This window comes from Nycticebus coucang, chromosome X (assembly GCF_027406575.1).
Source record: "Nycticebus coucang isolate mNycCou1 chromosome X, mNycCou1.pri, whole genome shotgun sequence".
NCBI classification, from domain to species: Eukaryota; Metazoa; Chordata; class Mammalia; order Primates; family Lorisidae; genus Nycticebus; species Nycticebus coucang.
The window spans coordinates 39909822-39932368 of record NC_069804.1 but is presented as its reverse complement, the minus strand read 5'-3'; the positions used below and the strand labels follow the sequence as shown (position 1 = coordinate 39932368).

Genomic DNA, 22547 nt, shown 5'->3' with positions numbered 1-22547 from the left:
TTTTTCTACCTTCTTTTAGATTGAATATTTTAAAAATTCTATTTATCTTATCTATTGTCTTATTAATTATAACTTCATATAATTAATTATAATTTCATTATAAATTTTATTGGTTGCTTTAAGGTTTATAGCATGCATCTTTAATCATAGTCTATCTTCAAATGGTATTCTACCACTTCACATAAGAACCTGACAATAGTATACTCCATTTCTCCTCGCCCAGTCTATGTGCTATTATTCTCACACATTTTATTTTTATATGTATTATAAAACCCACACTGTATTGCTATTATTTCTTTTTTAAACATTTAAATATTTAAAATACCTTTAAATATCCTTTAAAGATATTTTAATAAAAGGAAAAAATCTTGTGTATTTATGCAGATAATTATCATTTCTGGGGTTCTTCTCTCCTTTGGGTAGATATATATTCTCATCTAGTATCATTTTCCTCCTGACTAAAAGAACTTCCTTAACATTCTTATACCGTGGATTTGCTGGTGATTCTTTTAGCTTTTTGATGTCAGAAAAAGTCTTTATTTCACTTTTGCCATGAAAGATTTTTTTTGATGAATATAGAATTCTATACTACAGAGGTTAATAGAGTTTTTTTTTTCCTTTCAGTACTTTACAAACGTTATTCCATTCTCTTCACACTTTTTTTTACAAAGAGAAGTATGCTGTCCTTATCTTTGCTTTTCTGTATATAACCTATTTGTCCTTTGCTGTAATTTTATGATTTCCTCTTTATTACTGGTTTTGAGCAATGTGTTTACGATTGCCTTACTAATCCCAGCTACTCCAGAGGCTGAGGCAGGAGGATTGCTTGAGCCCAGGAGTTTGAAGCTATAGTGTGCTATGATCATGCCAGTGAATAGCCACTATACTCCAGCTTGGGCAACATAGCAAGACCCCATCTCTAAAAAAAAATTGAGGCAATTCTGGCCATATTTTTTTTTAGTAAAGTTATAGTAATTATTTTAATGTCATTATCTGCCACGTCTAATATCTGTTTTAGTTCTGGGTTCTTCTTGATTTTCTTTTCCTTCTTATTATGGATATATTTTCCCAATTCTTTGGATATTGGTCATTTTTTATTGGATGTCAGACATTTTGAATTTTACCTTGTTTAATCCTAGATAGTTGTGTATTCCTATAAATACTCTTGAGCTTTGCTCTGAAACACAATTTAGTTACTTCAAAACAATTTATTCCTTTCAAGTCGTTCTTTTAAGATTTGTTAGGGGGACCAGAGCCATGCTTATTCTAGAGTTAATTATTCCCCATTACAGAGGCCAAATCCTGTTAAATTAAATTTCAAGTTGCCTCCTTACATATTTTAAGTTTGGCCTAAGGTTTTGCTGTGCATAGTGAACTATAATCTGGATGTGTAAACAAACTAACATACTTTTGTATCACTCACCGAGTTTCAATCCGTCACAAGTGACCAACTGTTCAAACCGTGTTCAAATAGGCAAATGTCGAGCTGTAACAAACCAAGTGTTTCTATACCTTAGTTTCCATTTTTGCACATCACTTTCCTTTGTCTGTCCCTAAATCCTCTCCAGCTACGCAGACTACGGGAGTCTTTCTGAACCTATTCTGGTTTGGAGGGGCTGCTCGATTTGTGATTATTTTCTCAACTAAACTCTATTAAATTTGTCTAAAATTTTTCTTTGGTGGGATTAGACCTGCAGTGCATCTTACAATGTTATATGTGAAACTTAGTAAATGTAGAATGTAAATGTCTTAACACAATAACTACGAAAATGTCAGGAAGGCTATGTTAACCAGTGTGATGAAAATGTGTCAAATGGTCTATAAAACCAGTGTATGGTGTCCTATGATCACATTAATGTACACAGCTATGATTTAATAAAAAAAGAAAAAGGAAAGGAAAAGAAAAAACAAACAAAAATAAAATAAAATTTTTCTTTTAACAGCACTCAATGCTTTGTGAATTATGAGTTTTTCTAGTCTGGCTGATAGAAAGGGGCACTCGTCTTGGACCTGTGTAGGTCCCAAGGACTGTGTGAGCCCTCTAATCCTTTGGGATAATTCTTTCTACAGCCTCTGGGAGTTTTTCTACATATGTGCACTGACCTCCACTCTACTGAACATTCAAGGGGGTCCTTCTGTAGAGCTCTGTCTGGAGTTCTCTCTCTGTGCAGCGCCCTCCTCCCCAATACTCTGTCCTGGAAACTCTAGCTGCTTGGGGCTCCCAGTGTTTCCATTTCTGTTCTACTCAGGGATTCTGCTTCAAGGAGTTTTTCTCTCCTACATTTCAACCTTTAAACTCTCTAAGTGAGCTTGGGGAATCACAGTGCTCACCTCCTCGTCTCTCATCTCTCAAGGATCACTGGTTCTTCTTTGCCTGTCTTTGCCTTGTCTTAAATAAAACTTTTCTTTCATATATTTTGCTTGGGTTTTGGTTCTTTCAGGCAGGAGGGTAAATCCGGCCCGTTGTACTCCAATTTTTCTGGAGTTGACGGTCCCTTATGTATACCTACTTTATTTTTTTTTTATTTTTTTTTTTCACAAATAAACCAACTTTAATAGATATTATTTTGTATTTATATAGCGCCTTCTTCAAGAACCTTAAATGCTTTACAGACATTATCTCTAATTAATCCCCACAACAACCCTGTGAGGTAGGTATTACTCCCATTTTACAAGACAGGGAGACTGAAGCACAGAGAGGTTAAGTGACTTGCCCAAGGTCACACAGTTAAAATTCACTGAAGAGCCAGGACCTGAGCGCTTTAGCCTCCCAGCTCTCAAATACCTCATGAGAGAATCTTTAATAAAAAGTATCTTTAAAGAAAGTATCAAGAGTAGTATGTTATGAAGATGAGGTCTTTCTACAGCCATCAAGGAAAGAAATAACCCCACACTGACGGGTGGAGGCCATAAGACCCATATAGAGTACATTTCCTTCTTTCCCTTTTCCCAAAGCCTCCTGGTTCCTGTCTTAAATAATCTTCTAAAGGTAAAGTTTCCAAGACAGAAGCCATGTGACTTAGAAGCGGGACTTAATTTAGAATATTTACTTTTAGTTACGATAATTTATAGAAATTTTTACTCCAATATACAAAATATGGGACAGTTATCCCAACAAACATGTACATAGTTACATAGCAATCAGCCACCATTTACAACTTCCACCTGCCCTCTTTTTAATCACAGTCAACCAGCACTCAACCTCATAATGCTTTCTTTATGGATAACTTTTCTTATATACCTACTTTAATACAGAAATAATTCCTTTTCAGTTAATCCTTCTCTGGTAGAAGATTTTTTCAATATGACCTTGTTTTATTTTATGTATTGCTACTGTTATTTCTAATTTATAAGTCATGTAGGCTGCATTTTAATTAATGCTGTCAAAATTACATGACTTTCTCCTTTAGAGAGTGACTCACACAAAAAGATAAGAACATTCAAATTTAAAAGATAACTTCCACTGTAGAAAGGTGATCTACAAATTCTGCCCCACAGTGGGGAGTGTGTGTGTGTGTGTTTGGCATCCAGAGATACTGTGGAGATGTTGGTAGACAGGAGGCTGGGTCTCCACCAGTGGGATTGTTCCTGGATTGTCCTTGGAGATCTGACTTAATCCCCAATTGTCTTAGGTTGAAAGAAGCCTCAAAGGATGGTCATTGACTGACCAATCATTGAGCTGTATCAAAGTGGTTCTGAGGGGTCCTTAGTAAAATGTGGTCCAACTCTTATTTTGTCAATGAAGAAATAGAAGTGCAAAGCATTTAAGAGACTTACACAACTTTCCCCAGAGACTTAGGTCTCTGGACTCCCATCTTGAAAATGCTTCCACTATATGGCATCACAGCCCTGCTCACAGATATGACCATATTAGTGCAGCAGTAACATTAGCACCCATGGGGCATTTCTGAGATACCATTATTACGTACCGACGTGTAATTCATCCTCTATCTTAATGTCATCCTCCTTCTTGCTTATGAGCAGTTTAAATGTTGGAGACTGAGATGAGTATATTTTAATATGAGAAAGGCTGAATAAGGCACTTCCTGATAACAAGGCATTGGTGAAAAATGAGTTTGTAATATTCCATGGGCATTTAATTTGGAAATGAAAAGGTAGGCTTTCTTTTCACTCTTCATTTTTTCCCCTTAGATTAATGAGGTAAAATGGACAAATAAAAGTCGTATATATTTAAACATACATTGTATCTTTTTGTTGTTGTTGTTGAGACAGTCTCACTCTGTCGCCTTACTCTTGGCTTCAAGTGATCCTCTTGCCTCAGCTTCCCAAGTAGATGGGACTACAGGCGCCCAACACAACACAGGCTACTTTTTCTATTTTTAGTAGAGATGGGGTCTCGCTCTTGCTCATGCTGGTCTCAAGCTCCTGAGCTCAGGCAATCCACCTGTTTCAGCCTCCCAGAGTGCTAGGATTACAGGCATGAGCCACCATGCCGGGCCACAATGTGATGTTTTGATATGTTCATACATTGTGAAATGATTACCACAATCAAGCTAATTAACATATGCATCACTTGCCATAATTACCTTCATTTTGTGGTCAAAAAACTTAGATCTACTCTATCAGCAAATTTCAAGTATGCATTAATAATAATTATAATCATGATGCTACAAATCAGGTCTCCAGAACTTACTCCTAACTGAAAGCTTGTACCCTTTTACCAAAATCCCCTCATTACCCCCACCCCTTAGCCCTTGGCTACCAGTGTTCTATGCTCTCTTTTTATGAGTTTACCTTCTTTAGGTTGCACAGATAAGTGAGATCATGCAGTTACTAGCTGTCTTTTGATATATGGCTTATTTCACTTAACATAATATTCTCTAGGTTTATCCATGTTGTCACAAATGGCAGGATTCTTTCTCTTTTTTTTTTTTTTTGAGGCTTAATATTCCATTGTGTCTCTGTATGTGTATATACACACATTTTCCTTATCCATTCATCTGTCAATAGACAATTGTTACTGTATCTTGGCTATTGTGAAGAATGCTGCAATGACCATGGGAGTGTAGATAATGAATATTTACTATTTATACTTCCAGTAACCACCACCCAGACTAAGACAATGGAGATTCTAGGAAGCATTACAGAAAGCTTCCTTCTAAGACAATACTTGTGCCTTGTAATCACTACTGTGACTTCTATGACTATTGATTAATTTCATCTGTTTTTGAATTTCATATTAAAGGAATAGTAGTATAATGTATTGTTTTATATATTCTTTTGTTCAACATTTTGTCTAAGAGAGTCATCCACATTATTGTGTGAAACAGTAATTTATTTTCTTTTATTGCTGAGTATTTCATTCTATGAATACACCACAGTTTATTTATGCATTCGTTGTCTTATTGATGGATACTCAGTTGGTTCTGGTTTGGGGCTATTGTGAATAAAGCTGCTATTGATGTTCTTGCAGGAGTCTTTTGGTGAACATATGCACTCAGTATTTTGAGCTATATATCTAGAAGGACCATATTGTGAACCATATCTGAAAGCTCTTAATACCTACATTTTAACATTGTAAATGATTAATTTTACATATCCAATTTCACTTCTAATTCCCCAGATATTACCCTAGCTACTACCAACCAGGAGATGCTACTCCTGCCCTCCTTTGTTTTTCTCCCAAAGAGTGTCACTTCTGCAAGGCCATCAGGAGTTAGCATAGCTGGTGGCAGGAGGATCCTTGCACATGCCAAAACTTCCCTTACTGGGTATTTCCCTGAGTAAGATTGATGATATCAGGGGATTTTCAAAATATGCCCGGGGAAAAAAGTTAACTTGTCCTCGGGGAAAAAAGTAAAAAATGGAAGATTTGATTTTCTTCAACCAAACCAGTAACAAAGGAACACCAAATTGGGCAAAAAGCAAAAAAAAAAAAAAAAAACAAAACATTAAAGTAACTGCCTTCTTTTTCTAGGGAGAGCAACTTGTCAAGGTTAAGTAGTGGGACTTGAGGAACTTCGGCCTTATTGTTATAATTGTTTTCCTGTTTGAAGATATGAAACACCCAGGGCTGGTTCTATGCCTGATGAGTCTACTTCACTCTGTGTCACAACTTTATCCATTAGGCACTGAGTATTTAATTGGGATTATCCATGCTGCAGCCAATAACTTTCATAATAATTTTTAAAGAGCAACATATGTGATCAATTGATTCTCACCTTCTTGCCTATCTAGATTATTTTAATGTGTAGTTGTTTTTAATTTTAAATATCTTCCTCAAATCTCATAGGACTCTGGGAAAGGGCCTGACTCCTGCCTAGGAAGTTATTAATGACTCTTTTTCTTTTCCCACAAAAAAATGGTTCAAGGTTATTCTCTGCTAGGATGTTGGTTTGAAGGTAAGGGGTGAGCTGTGAATGGATTTGGAAGAAACGTGGTGGGTTACCCTTGAACTTAGTGGAAGTATAGTTTTCCTTAGACCTCATTTTTGGAGAACGCAGAGATAAGTGCTGTAAAGGAAAATAAAAATTTCAAGTCCACCCCAACCCTATGCAAAAAGGAAGATCAAGCCTAGAAGCTGGGTCATGCAACACCCCCTCCTAAATGAATAGCTGTTACTAACATTATGCATTAGCCAGATCCCCACAGAAAGATAAAAGGCTTCAGGCATCTCCAAAGACTGCCCCCACAGATAAGGACATTCTTTGGTGGCCACCTAAAAATAAGGGAATGCAAATTGTAATTTTAAGTCTGTAGGCTAAGTCTAGCTCCTAAAACTAAAGTGTGCTCCACACTAATAAAGTTGATTACACGTTTATCCTCCGTGTAGAACAGAGACAAGATGAGATCATTCTTCCATCTACCCAGGGACATCTATATAATTGATTTACTCCCTTTTTCTCTTTAAACACTCACCTTATCTGATATAAAATGTAGATTTCCTGGACACTAATTAAAATCTCACAAGAAAGTAATCATTTGCCTCATTGCCCACTCCTGCTTCCTTTTTCTTTCTGCATGTCCTCTCCCCTTTAAATACTGAGTTCCCCAAACCCTCTCTGGAGTGCATGCACCATGGATGCTTTTTTGGTTGGTGATTTTCCCTGACTTGTCCTTAAACTTTGGCTTAATGAACCTCCAATGATTGAGATCATCACCTCAGTCACTTATTTTGGGTTGTCAGTACACTAAGGTAGTGTTTGTTGGAGCAAAAATAACTCACTACCTGCCTTGGGGCTGACAGCTCAGATTTTATCACCATGTTTCATTGTGGGTTATAAAGCAGGCTATGACTGATTATCAGTTCAAAGAAATACCCTGCCCCCTGGAATATTCCTCCTAACGTGGCCCAATATCACAAAGGCATTTTCAAGGCTACTAGCAGGAACTTTACTTATACAAAGCTTATGAGGAAAAGCTACTGATGGCCTGGAACATGCAATCCAAGAAAGTACTATGTAAAGGGATTTTTAAATCCTATTTTCTCATTGACCTATGATTTTAGAGCCACCACGATTTCATTTTTGGTAGATTTTTCACTGGCACTGCTACTTAATACTTTGGCTTTATGTTTCCTTTGACACTTACTCAACATAACTCATCCCAGGAAAATTGTCACATTAAGAAATCCCTGTTTTAAAAGTTTCAAAAATTTCTTGCAATTTATTTATTTATTTATTTATTTATTTTAGAGACAAATTTCACTCCATTGCCCTCTGTAGGGTGCTATGCCATCACAGTTCACAGCAACCTCCAGCTCCTGGGCTCAGGCGATTCTCCTGCCTCAGCCTTCTAGTAGCTGGGACTACAAATGCCTGCCAAAACACCTGGCTATTTTTTGTTGCAGCTTGGCCAGGTCCAGGTCTGAACCCGCCACCCTCGGTACATGGGGCTGGTGCCCCACTCGCTGAGCCACAGGCGCCACCCACAATTTATTTTTAAAGTTAAAATTTGAACAAGGCCAGAGATGGTCTAGCATCACACTTACATTTTTTGTCAGGTCCTCTACTTCTAAAGCATCTCCTTCTCCTCCCCCAAATCTTCCCAAATCTTGCCTTCATAATCAAGTGAACATTTGGAAGATTGATAAACAATGTTTACTCCAACAGATCTATATGGTTAACATAAAATTATTTGGAGGGGGTATTGTGATAAACTTTATTCATCATCTGAATCTTTGTTCTAGTTGATACGAAAGGAATGGTGTTGCTGCCCCCCCCCCATTTTTTTATTCCTGTGAGACTACACCTTCCTTATAAAAGTGAAGGTAGGGTGGCACCTGTGGCTCAGTGAGTAGGGTGCCGGCCCCATATGCCGAGGGTGGTGGGTTCAAACCCAGCCCCTGCCAAACTGCAACAAAAAAATAGCCGGGTGTTGTGGCGGGCGCCTGTAGTCCCAGCTACTCAGGAGGCTGAGGCAGGAGAATCGCGTAAGCCCAGTAGTTGGAGGTTGCTGTGAGCCGTGTGATGCCACCGCACTCTACCGAGGGTGGTACAGTGAGACTCTGTCTCTACAAAAAAAATAAATAAATAAAAGTGAAGGTATAGGGACACTAGAATCAGGACATAAAAAAATCTTAGATAGAAAATAAACATACAAAAATCAGTAGCATGTACATACAACTAACAGAATACACCGTAAAAAAATTAATCAAGAAAGCAACTTCATTTACCATAGTTATAAAACACATGAAATAACTAAGAATCAATCCAATCAAAGAGGTGAAAGATCTGGACAAGGGAAACTCTATAAAACTCTTATGAAAGAAAAAGAAGAGGAAACAAAAAAATGGAAAGATATTCCATGCTCATAGAGTGGAAGAATTAATATTGTTAAAATGACAATAGTACCCCAAATTATCAAGAGATTCAACATAATCTCTACCAAAATACCAACAACATTCCTTACAGACATAGAAAAAAATCCTAAAATTTATATGGAACCACAAAATACTCTGAATAGCCATAACCATCCTGAGCAAAAGAACAAAAATGGAGGCATTACACTGCCTAACTTCAAAATTTACTATAAAGCTATAGTAACCAAAACAGCATGGTATTAGCAAAAAAAAAAAAAAGGCGCATAGACCAATAGAACAGAATAGAGAACTCACATATAAATCCATGCTTTTACAACCAACTCCTCTTTGACAAAAGTACCAGGAATATATAATGGGGAGGAGACAGTCTTTCCAATAAATGGTGCTTGGGAAACTCTATAACCAATGCAGAAGAATGAAGCTAGACCCCTAATTCTCACCATGCACAAAAATCAAATCACAATGGGTTAAATAATTAAATACAAGGTCTTTAAGGAAACAACCAGAAGGAAAAATTAGGCAAATTCTCCAGAAAATTGTCCTGGGCAAAGATTTTTTGTGTAGCACCTCAAAAGCATAGGCAACTGAAGTAAAATAGACAATTGGGATTATATCAAGCTAAAAAGCTTCTGCACAGCAAAGGAAAAAATCAACATGGTGATGAGACAAGCAATAAAATTGGAGAAAATATTTTTTAAACTATCAATCTGACAAGAGATTAATAACCAGAATACATGGGTGGCGCCTGTGGCTCAAGGAGTAGGGCGCCGGTCCCATATGCCGGAGGTGGTGGGTTCAAACCCAGCCCCGGCCAAAAAAAAAAAGAAAAAAAAAATAACCAGAATACATAAGGAGTTTAAATAATTCCATAGTAAAAAGTAAATCATCTCTTTTGGAAAATGGGCAAAAGATCCAAACAGACATTTCTCAAAATACATGCAAATGGCTAAGTGATATATGAAAACACATCAGTAATCATCAGAAAAATGCAAACTTAACCACAATGTAATATCATCTTACCATAGTTAAAACAGCTTATATCAATAGATAGGCAATTGAACAGATGATGGTGAGGATGTGGAGAAAGGGGAACCCTTGTGCACTGTTGTTGGTGGGAATGTAAATTAGTGCAGCCACTATGGAAAACAGTATGGCGGTTCCTTTGAGGAATTCTACAGCTGGGTACATGTCCAGAAGAAAGGAAATCAATATTTCAAAAAGAGATATCTGCACTCCCATGTTTATTGCAGCATTATTCACAATAGCCAAAGTATGCAATCAACCCAACTGCCCTTCAGTAGATGAACGGATAAAGAAAATGTGGTCTATACACACAATGGAATATTATTTAGCCACAAAAGTGAAATCCTGTCATTTGCAGAAACATAAATGGAACTGAGAGCCATTGTGATAAATGAAATAAGCCAAGCACAGAAAGACAAATATTGCATGTTCTTATTCATATATAGGAGCTAAAAAAATGAGATCTTATGAAGATAGAGTAGATTGGTGGCTATCAGAGGCTGTGAAGGGGAGGGCAAAGGAATACTGGTAAAAGGAATTTAAATGGATTTATTACTATTGTGCATTTAAAATGGTAAAAATAACAAATTATATATGTACATTTTACCTCAAAAATTTTTAAAAATGAAAAATTTTCAAGCTAGTTTACCATTTCCTATATAATAAGGATCTTATGGGGTATAGGTTTGTTTAGGAGGCATTAAATCAGAATAAATGTTACTGATTGAATTCCTGTAAAGATTGAATTCCTAATTGAAACACCTTGCCTCTAAGGGTTATTCTGAGGCTAACATCCAGGTTTTGGACTTTCTGTCACTTATTATAAGAAGACTGGCACAAATATCTAAAGAGAAGGGCCAGAGTCTCTTTTGAAATGAAATGCTGTTATTTCAAAGGAACTGGGTGGATAAATCACTTATAATAACTTATTTCCAAGTGCCATTCTAAATTTACCCATTGATCACATATGCACTGGTAGGGCAATGAGTATTTCCATGGTTAATTTGTGTGAAATGGTACTCATACCTGGGGGAGGAATTCCAGCTCTGTGATGTAAACACATTCTAACATTTTCGGCTGTTGTGGAAACTGGCTTTTGAAGATCGTGACTCCTGGAAGACTTGATCCCTTCATTTATGAAATAAAAAGAACACCTACATTCTCAGGGTACTCGGGGTGCCTGCTTTCATTTCTTGATTGTGTTATGGGCATGCACGCATGAACCATAACCAGGCTGTGCCCAGTGGCTCACACAGGTAAACCTAGCACTCTGGGAGGATGAGGAGGATGGAGTGCTTGAGCTCAGGAGTTTGAGACCAGCTTGAGCAAGAAGGTACTTGGGAGGCTGAGGCAAGAGGGTCACTTAAGCCCAAGAGTTTGAGGTTGCTGTGAGCTATGATGCTACAGCACTCTAAAGTGAGACTCTGTCTCAAAAAACAACAAACAAACAAAAAAAGCATAACCCAGAGCTCACTGCAGCCTTCTTTCGAAGAAGATGGAACTTTATGCATACCTTTTCTTAACTCAGTTCCACTTCTGTCTCAGTTAAAGTAACTTTGGGACTACGGGGAATTTAACATATTGCAATTTTTAAAATAGCCTAGTGCTTGGACATTTCCATAATTTAATTTTCATTTTAAAATCGAAACCGCTAATGCTAACTGAATTTTTTGAACCATATTCTAGGAGACAGAGAGAGGTGGAAGAAGGGATGCCCTCCCCCAAAGTTATCCTCTTCTAACGGGTCGGTCACTTTCGGTCCTTTCCCAATAATCCCTTGCTGTTATTTTATGATTTAATGAATGCAAAAAGGCCATTATTGAGACAGAGTCTTACCCTGTTGCCCTAGACAGAGTGCTGTGGCATTATCATAGCTCACAGCAAACTCAGTTTCTTGGGCTCAAGTGAACCTCTTGCCTCAGCCTCCCCGGTAGCTGGGACTACAGGCATCTGCCTGGCTAGTTATTCTATTTTTAGTAGAGCTGGGATGTCACTCTTGCTCAGTCTAGTCTCGAACTCGTGAGCTCAAGCAATCCACCAGCCTTGGCCTCCCAGAGTGCTAGGATTATAGGCGTGAGCCACTGGCCATAGGCCATTCTATTTACTGTTTTCAGCCCTTTGAGCTATCCATGTGGCTTCCTCCCTTGGTAGAATTTCACAAATAATTGCATACAGTTCCATAAAATAAATTTAAACTGAACAAAGTAGCAGGCAGGCTAGTCTCTGTTTCTACTGAGTTAACAAAGTAGCAGGCAGGCTAGTCTCTGAGTTAATACTGAAGAGAGAAAATCGCTGCATATAAATGAGATCTCCCTGCTGTCTAAATCAGCTGATAAATGATACCATTTGCTGGAAAGGAAGTGTCAATATCCTTGACACTTGCCCCACCCACTTACCAAAGTAGCCATTCTCCATTCATTACATATTAGCTTTCATAGGCAAGGAGGGTGTTGGGTGGGCTGCCATCACCTTTCCTCAGTCGTAGAGGATTCTAGCTGATAGACTTACACATAAATTTGGGTCTCCAGATGACCAAACAGCTCACATTTTTAGGATACCAGTCATATTAGGGCTCAGTCTGTGGCCTAAATCAGTGTTCTTAACCTTGGCTGCACATCACAATCCTCTGGGGAGCCTTTAAAAATCCCAATGCCTGGCCTATTCCTCAACTCCCAGGTGATTCCAAAGTACAGCTAAGTTTGGCAACCAGTGGCCTAAATCCTACATCAGTACTTCTCAAATTCCTGTGACTATGAATCCCCCGGTGGTCTTCTGAAAATGCAGATTCTGATTCAGAATCTGGGTGCGGCCTGAGATGCTGCAGTTCTAACAGGCGCCCAGGTGAAGCTCATACTGCTGACCCGCGCCACATTTTGTGCACCTCTGATTCTTCTCACAAGTGTCTACCTGCTTTTCAAACTTTTTTCTGAAAGCTTTTGAGAAAAGAAAAATAGCTCAGAGAAGCTATGTGAGGTATGCAAAATTTATCAGGCCCAGAGTGAATGTGTGGGACTTCAGACGCAATTCCCTGCCAATCCAAGCCCGGGGGCAATTATTTAAAGGCATTTTGTTCCTAACTAGCTGCTTCATCCGTGATTTTTTTTTTCCTGGAATTTGTGATACAAAGAATAACGTATAGCCAAGAAACAGCTTATGTCATTTCAATGTAAATTTTTGGTAGACAACTTAGGAACTGCTTCTTTTTCCCTTAAAAACTTGGAACTTCTGCTAATCCAAGTGTATATTCAGGGCAACTTGAATCTATGCTCCTGGGTGGCCATCCTAAAGCTTTGGCTGCGAATAAACATTATACTTAATCATAAGGTTGACACTATGAAACCGTTTCTTCAAATCCAATTTGACAGCAAAGCTTCATATAAATGACAGGTAGAACTGGGTTGTTTCCAAGGGTGAAGGGTCAGAGCTGGTCCACAAAGTTAGTCAACCATGATTGCAGCATGTACATTCCTTATCAATGTACACACCATGAGCACTGTTATGCCCTTCTGCCTGAAGTTAACTCTTTGGAAAGGAATATCTATAATTAGTGATCAATTGAATTTATGAAAGTTTCTTTAGAGTCCTCATTTGAGGAAGATGGTTAGCCTTGTTATGTGGCCATAAATAATTAGTTTCCACACAGTCCCTGTGGCCACATTGCCCCACTCAAATCTCATATCTCTTAAATTAACTCAAATGAGATAATATCAGAGCCTGATTACCTGGGTTCACAAACTAATTCAAACATAGCAAAGAAAGTTCAACTGTTATAGTAACATCACCAACATTACCCACTTTCACTTTCACCAACTAACTTTATTCATACATTTATTATCTATCTGCTTCCATGCAAACATAAATTCCATGATGGCAAAGTCTTGGTCTGTCTTGTCATCACCGTAGTCTTATACTCAGAACAGTGCCCAGCACACAGTAGGTGTTTGATAAATATTTATGGAAACTCCACTAAAAATTCCCATTTCTTTTCATACAAACCACACTGATTTGGACTTTCCCTCAATATGAGTCCAAGCTGGTCTCACTAGTACCACTATTCTGTTTTTCTATGCTACTTTCAGCCTTGTGGTGGATGATAGCTGAATTGTACACATCTGTAGCTCCGAAGAAAGTGTGAATAACATATTTGAAGATGGAAGTCACTGTCATCTACATAATAATTAAAGTAACAGAGATGGATGCAAGTGTTTAAGAGAGGAACATGGAGAAAATGGCCTATGCTTGAGCCCTCAGAAACTCAATATTTAAAGAAGAAAGGGGTTTCCTATGCTTCCCTGTATCTTCCCAGTATGCCCCATGCCCCTTTGCAGAAACCTGCACAACCAGACTATAGTAAATTTCTTCAACTGGAACTTGAGTTCTAGACCCTTAATATTCTGGAGACTCCTTTGGTCATTTATGGGTTCATCAATGTCCACTTAGTGGGGTGGGGCCTTAGTGTGTGTCACACTTTATGGGGGCAGGACATGATTGCAAGAGGGACTTTACCTAGCAATCGCAATCAGTGTAACTGGCTTATTGTACCCTCAATGAATCCCCAACAATAAAAAAAAAAAAAGAAAAAAAAAATGTACTATTTTTGTTACCAAAGCAATTACGAATGAAACCCCACCACTCCATTTCTGTAATAGTAAGTTATCTTCAATGATTTCTATTCTGGGCTATTTTACCAAGAGATGTGTGGTAGTACAGATGCTGAGTTATAAAATGATCTTCCTCCTTACTTTAGTTGCTATTCTTTGTTCACTGTGTGAGGCATTTATTAAGTCCCAAAGGGAAGAAAACTAAGCAGAGTTGTGGCAAGCTGCCTCTAAGACAGCACCCAGTGATCCCAGCCTCCTAACAGTCCCTTGTGTAATCCCCTCAGCTCATGCATAGGGTAAACTTATTTATTCACTTCTAACAAATACAGAGGCTGGCAAAAAAAAATGCATACAGATTTTTAAGGAAAAAACTGTATTCAAATTGTAATACTCATTATACACTGATAACATTTGTTATCTTGTATATTGTGTCTTATAGCTCTTATAATTGTAGAAGTGAAACATGACTTGAGTATGACAATTTTAATACAGTTTTTTCTTAATTAAAATGTGTACACCTTTTGGGGGGCCCTCTATATTACAGAAGTGATGGCATGCCACTTTTGAGGCTAGGTTATAAAATGGTGGTTTCTGTCTTGAACATGATGTTCAATCACTCATCTTGGGGCAAGCCAGCTGCCAAGTCTTAAGGCAGCCCTCAGGAGAGGCCCATGTGGCAAGGGACCAAGGCTTGTCAACATTCAACTAAAGAATCTAGAAAGCTGATTCTTCCCTTTCAGGTTCAGCCTTCACAGGAGACAACAATCCCATTAAAGAACTTGAGAGCCAGATACCTAAGCCACACTTGGATTCTTGACCCAGAAAAACTGTGATAATAAAGGTTTGTTATTGTAAACCACTAAGTGATAGAGGATTCATTATAAAGTAACAGCAACTTATACAATCATAGCCATAGAAATTATATTGGCATTTTAACAATCAACTATACAAACCTGAACTATTGTAGTAGAAAGACTACTGGAGCTTGCATGATCTACTACACCTATGGAAATTAATCAATACTCCTTGAAGGCAGACGTCTCATGGTCTAAATCCAGTAGGTCTTCAAGTAATCATTTTTGTATTAAACTATTTCACTCCCTGGAAATACCACATCCTAGGCCAAAATTTCTATTCATATATCCAGTCCTGTTTGTTGTAGAGAGCTTAAAGGACTAGGAGAAGTTCACTTTCCTGTTCTTGGATACTTTTAGTGTTTACTAGCATATTTTTACATGTTCCCCATTCTGTCTGTATGCTAGAATTACCCAGAGAGCTTTCCAAAAAAAATCAGAACATCTCAATGGCCAGGCAAAACCTCAATAAATCAATCTCTGGGCTATGATTATAATCTCAGATATCTATTAATCCTAAATTTTGTCCAGAGATATTTAACATGGACCATTAAATAAATGTGTGCAAACAGTAAGAAAATGTTTGCCTTGTGTATTTTCTGTAATTTCCTAAATTCTTTAGACTGTCCTAACATTTTTAATGACATGCTTCAATTATTTACTCCTCCAAGCCCCAAATCTTTGTATATTTAGTAAATGTAAATTAATTGTATTAAAATAACTGCAATAAATGCCTAACCAAAGGCAACGCTCCTTCTAAATTCAGTCAACAAATAATAGAGGCCCTACTGAATCAAACATTGCTCTTGCTAGGAAGAAAGGACTTCTGATATTTTAAATTATCTGTATTATTCCTTCCACCACTAACCAGAAATGTTGCAAATCTAGAATGCTATACTTGAAAAGGTAAGTCACAGGCTAGATGAAAATATTGTTAATACATAAAATCCAAGAAAGGACTTGTATCCAGAATATATAAAGAGTTCATACAAATCAATAAAAACGAGTGAATTTTTAAAATACACAAAAGATTTGGACCTCTTGCCTACACATGGTGGCTCATGTCTACAATCCTAGCACTTTGGGAGGCCAAGGTGGGTGGATTACTTGAGCTCAGGAGTCTTGAGACCAGCCTGAGCAAGAGTGAGAATCCATCTCTATTAAAAATAGAAGAAAATTAGCTGGGCATGGTGGTAGGCACCTGTAGCCCCAGCTACTTAGGAGGCTGAGGCAAGAGGATCACTTGAGCCCAAGAGTTTGAGGTTCCTGTGAGCTACGATGACACCATGGCACTCTAGCCTGGGGCAACAGAGTGAGACTGTCTCAAAAACAAACAAAACAACAATAAAAGATTTAGACCTCTTACATGAGAGGATACCAAAGTGGCCAATGAGAAAATGAAAATGTTCAACATCATCAATCATAAAGAGAAGGGAAATTAAAATGAGATACCACTATATACCCACAGAATGGCTAAAATGAAACAGACTGAGACTAGCAAGTATTGGTGAGGATGTAGGACTAGAACTGCTTCATATTGCTTCATATGAACTCTTTATATATTCTGGATACAAGTCCTTTCTTGGATTTTATGTATTAACAATATTTTCATCTAGCCTGTGACTTACCTTTTCAAGTATAGCATTCTAGATTTGCAACATTTCTGGTTAGTGGTGGAAGGAATAATACAGATAATTTAAAATATCAGTAGAAATTAGTATAATAGCTTAGGGAAAATGTTAGGCAGTACCTTCAAAAGCTAAACATACCTTATTTCTGAGCAATTCCACAGTGTGTATATGTTTACCATAAGGCATATCCCAGAATGCTCATTGCAGCTCTATTCATAGTAGTCTGACACTCAAATGTCCAGCAGTAGAATGGGTAAATTGTGCCATATTCATACAATGGAATCCCATACCACAACAAACACAAGACCGTGCTTACAGGAACCACGTAACTAACTCTTGCAGACATAGTATTGAAAGAAGGTTCATGAAACAGTCTGTACTGTATGAGTCTATTTACATCAAGTGTAAGAACAGAAAAAACTCATCAATGGTAATATAATTAACAGTAGTGGTTAATCCTGGGTGAGGTTGGGGGGATGCAAGAGGGGTATGGTTACTGAGAAGGGGAATAAGGGAACCTTCAAGGACACTGAAAATATTCTATATCTTATCTGGGCAGTTGTTACACTGTCTTATACTGTAAAATTTCAAGATGTACGCTTACCATTTTGTGCATTTTACCATAAGCATTATGCCTCAAAAAAGTATTTTGTGTCTTAATTTCATTCAAAGGAAGAAAGTACATTATACATGAGTCATTCAGAGTTGAAATAGGAATACTTTAGTTTTTAAGGGAAATAAAGTTTGGTCCAAATGTTTCACGTTATGAGCATGTAATATTGAGATATGAATTGTTTAGAAAGCATATGGATTTGTTACTTACCAAAGTATACCAATAAATGTATATTTTGTTAAAAGCTCAACCATGGGTTGAGCGCTCTTTAGGATTTTATAGAAAGGTCTCATTTTGATCTATAATGAAATAGAAGTAAAAAATGATATGTTGCAAAGTTTTGAACTGTATATGTTTTCATAAAAGAGCTCTCCTCAATTTGCTAAAAATGTTGACTTTTTGAAAAGAGAAAGTTGGGGAAGTGCCCACTGTCAGCCTTCTAGCAGGGTTTACCCCATGTAGAGTTGAGGCTGATAAATGCATATAGTTAGAAAACCATCTCCATCCTAATTATAGATTGTTCTACAAAGAAAAGTGAGCTTTTAAAATCTACTCATTTGAGAACAGATCAATTTATACTTTTACCAGGTTTTTGGTTTTTTGGATGACTCAACAAGAAAAATATTGACTACAGATAATATAAGATACAGCCCCTATTGCTAAAATGCTTTTTAAATCAAATGCAAGTGTTCCAAACTTCAGTACGAATTGGGGCACTGGGACAGCTACATAGTAGGATGCAATCTCTTCTCTAGATTGCATTTATTCTATTCAACCCCGAGAAGAAATACGGAAAGGAAGAATACATGCTCATTAGAAACAAGGAAGGAAAGAATAGGTGCTCATTCCCTTTTCAAATGGAATCTAGCAGAATGGTTGTATTTATTTTAGTGGATTTCGGAGGCCTGAAATAATACGAAGTTTCTATTTCCAACAATGTACCCTGTATGTGGTAAGTGATCCAAGTTTCTGAAATGTCTATAATACAAAAAAAAAATCTGTCTGGGTGCTGTGGCTCACTTTGAGGTGGGCGGATCCCTTGAACTCAGAGGAGTTCCAGACCAGCCTGAGCAAGACCAAGACCCTGTCTTTACTAAAAACAGAAAAACTAGCCAGGCATTGTGGCGGGCACCTGTGGTTCCAGCTGCTTGGGAGGTTGGGGCAAGATGATGGCTTGAGCCCAAGAGTTTGATGTTGCTGTGAGCTATGGTGCCATAGCACTCTATGCAGGACACAGAGTGAGATTCTGTCTCAAACAAACAACCAACAACAACAAAAATAATCCTTCAGCTTTTCTGCTGCCTGATGCTACTTTAGTGGGGTGGGAGCATGTACGGAGAAATGTGTCTGTGTGTGAAGTGATCTGGCTACAATTCCCTGGGGAACAAGATACAACAGAAATATGCCTTTGAAAATGTGTGTAATAACCAAAGAACGAAACCAGAACACAGCCACTTGTAATTGCTCTATTTATTAATACATGTATCACAAATGTTCACAATATCAATGCATTCTTGTTGGCATGCTAGACAGAGGCATTATTTTTGAAGATCTTTTAAAAACATGTTGACTTTTGTTCCCCCTTCGCACTCATTTTTAAATTGATCTGTTGAGGTCCTCAATGTCTGTAATGTCAATGCAAGAAAGAAATACAGGAAGAAAAAGAGGTAAAACACAAGAGCAATTAATTGGGGAGAAACAAAAGTAATATCACTGCCTTCACGAGAAGCAGAAACACAGCTTTGTAACAGGGTTGTACGGGTTTCAACTGAGAGGCAAAGGTGCACTAAGCTGCCTGCCCATACCCAGGTATGTGATCACAAGCAAGGAGGCCACCTGAAGCTCAACAGTAATTTCCTTCATGCGTGACACATGCTTTTTTCTCCTCATGGACAATTACTGATTTGTCTCTTTACATGTCTGAGGCAGCCTGAAGAAGGTAGGAAAGAGCCTTAGTAAAGGGAAAACCAAACCAAATTAAGCCAAAAGAACAGATAACGATCATCCGCTTATCTACTTAAAGGTGTGTGGCATTTATGGACCACAGTGAGGAGCTAACAGGAGCCTCCCACACTACATGCAGGGCCCAAAGGGGCCAACGGTGGTGTGACAGCCAGTCACCTACAACGAGCTGCAGTTGGACCAAGTACAGGTGGAGGAGCTGGCACGCGCGGGGCCTCTGGGTGGGGTTCACTAGGACTAGCTGCGTGGGGGACCTGGCTACACTCTGTGCCACAACAGGGCTTCACAAAATGGACACTACACATGACACGGCTGAAAGGTGGAGCAGAGACTGGGTGGGAATGTCAGTTGCACGTGGGGTTAAGGGATAGAGGGGTGCAGGGCAGGTGTATTATGTACTGTGCTCTAACGTTCTTTGGAAGTCTTTCAAACATTGCTGCAGTTCCTTTTTAAAACAGGTCTCTTATTCTGCTGTCGTTCTGGAAAGACTAAGAGAGAAATGAAGACATGTGAGTAATTCACCAAGAATAAAAAGCTCAGCAAAAAGGTAACAGGTTAAAAAGAGCATTTCCACCCTTTCCACAATAGTACCAATCATACCTCCTCCCCAGAACTATGGAAATGACATTTTTGCAAGCAGGCAAGTGCCACCAAGATCAGGGAGTTGAGTGATTGGGCAGTACTCCTGCCAAAGGGAGCCCCCCAAAGTGAATACCCCCCCAGTGCCACTCACCTTCTCCTTACACCATCTCATACTGATTGGCTGTGATGAACCGGGACAGACAGCAGGCCAGCAGCATACCAATCAGCTGTTGCCAGGGAGAAAAACAAAAATGAGAATATGGAGTCAATGAACTATGCCTTTCTTTGTCCCATAGCTATCATTTTTAAAATTTTGATTTTTAATTGGTAAATAATGACTGCAAATATTTATGGGGTACAATGTGATGTTTGTTATTTGCATGTCCTTTGATGTAATTTTTTAACGACCAAGGGTTTGGGGATGAGGAAAGGGCAGGAAAGCAAAAGAGCAATAGTGATGTCAATTGTGGAATCTCTTCTATAGGGAGTCTAACTGCAGGGCCAACTAGAGGGCCAACTATAATGGGTCATTCTGGCAGCCTGTGTGGACCCTGGGGGAGGCCAGGCAAGGGGTGAGTGTCAGGGAATGGGTAGGAATAGGATCTATATTTGTTGATAAGTACCTTTTCCCTTCTAATTATAGTCTGGAAGGTTTCATTATAAAAACATAGAATGAATTCCCTTTAGGTGCTCCCAGAGGCAGGAACAAGGGCGATCTCTAGTCTTAACATAGCAGACCAGGTGAGGAGGTCACAGCTGTAATCTTGGATCTACAGTAGCTACCCAACCTCAAGCCTCAGGCAAGCCACTCAACCCTCCCCTTTCAGAAAACAGCTCTACTGTCTCCACTCCAGAATATAACATTCCATGAAGCCGTGGATCTACTGATGTCTGGAAGATAACTTCAGCTTCCAGGAATACTGAGGCTGTTGGCATCATAAACAGCTACAGTTCCTAGAACATCTGTCTGGTAAAAGCCACTCATAGCCATTCTTCTCCCTGCCCTAAGCTGAACACAGCAGGTCTCAAGTCTACCCTGCTGGACCTGCCTGGTGAGAGGAATGGAACAAAGGAATTAATCAGATTCTTTATGACTTGGAGAAAGATCCATTTGACTTGATTCATCTCACTAATGAAAATAGGATCCTCCTCCCCCATCACCCTCACACTCATGACACATGGGAATATTCTTGGATGCTAAGATGTCTCATCCATGGGATTCCTGGCTCTTTGAGGCTCTCTTCCCCTCATGTCCGGTATTGGCATCATGTTCCTTTATGGTTCTAGGATAGCTATTAGGAGAGATTTCAACAATATTTTTCCCTTCAAGGGGACAGTTCCCCTCAAATGTCAAACCCAAGTCTGATCCTTTGGTGTTAAAAATCTGATGCTGCATGGCCAGGTGCAGTAGCTCACACCTGTAATCCTAGGGCTTTGGGAGGCTGAGACGGGTGGATTGCTTGAGCTCAGGAGTTCAAGACCAGCTTGAGTAAGAGCAACACCTCATCTCTACTAAAAACAGAAAAACTAGCCTGGCTAGGTGGTGCACACATGTAGTCCCAGCTACTCGGGAGGCTGAGTTTTGAGGCTGTGAGCTACGATGATGCCACAGCATGCTACCTACTGATGCTTCACATACATGCCTTAAGCAGACAGCATGCTCAAGGCCATCAGGGCATCCTGCATGCTGGCCTCAGTAAGGCTTAGAATCTTCTAAAATGCCCCCTGGCCATTACAGAGATGTTACTATTATTAAAACATTACAGCAACCAGATAGAAGTTCAGGATAGCAATTGCTTTTGAACTATCTCTTGAGACTGAGTTAATGTGCTTTGTTTGTGAACCCACTCAGGTTTGCCTGTGTGTTGGCATGTAGGGAGTTTAATTCACTTCATGAGCTGCAAACACATGAAGCACACTTCTAAAAGAGTTTTGAAACTGCAACAGCAAACACACTCATCTTGGCTGAGCTCACATGCTCTGGTGAGATGAAAAGTTACACAGGTTTTTGTAACTGCCTGGAAAGAAAAGCTTTTCAGGCTCTGCACTTGCACAAACTATCAGACTAATGTTCTATTCTCTAAGTGAGTGTTACACAGCGATGTTCGTTTTGTGGGTAATTTATTAAGCTGTGAACATACAATTGATGCACTTTTCTGTACATTTCATCTTTCAATTTAAAGTTTTCAGAACAAACTTAAATGAAATTAACGTACATCTGTACTGCTAAGTAGGAAAACCAGAGGTACACGCAGGCAAATAAAAAGTAATTAGAGTTTGAGATTGCCTATACAGAAACGAGAGCTGTGGAAACATTACTGAGACAACGTTAATTGGGGTTTGTTTGAAAAATGATCTGTTGGTCTGAACAAAGTCTGAGTTAAACATAAATAAAGTTTTCATTGGGTTGCTAAGCACGCATGTCGATCCTTTCATTCACCCATGGCAATATTATATCAAGGATATAATCATTTGGCTGGGAGATCAGAAGCCTGAGGG

General features: G+C 38.7%; 1 protein-coding gene across 1 annotated transcript in view; it reads right to left on the bottom strand.

Annotated features, from left to right (window-relative positions):
* Positions 1 to 18958: 18958 nt before the first annotated feature.
* TSPAN7 (tetraspanin 7) overlaps positions 18959 to 22547 on the bottom strand; it is a 125170-nt gene continuing 121581 nt past the window's right edge. The window contains exons 7-8 of the mRNA XM_053578953.1: positions 20200 to 20275; positions 18959 to 19954 (exon numbers count right to left, since the gene is read on the bottom strand). Coding sequence (XP_053434928.1) covers positions 20207 to 20275 — 69 coding nt within the window. The 3' untranslated portion in view covers positions 18959 to 19954; positions 20200 to 20206. The remainder of the gene's footprint in view (positions 19955 to 20199; positions 20276 to 22547) is intronic.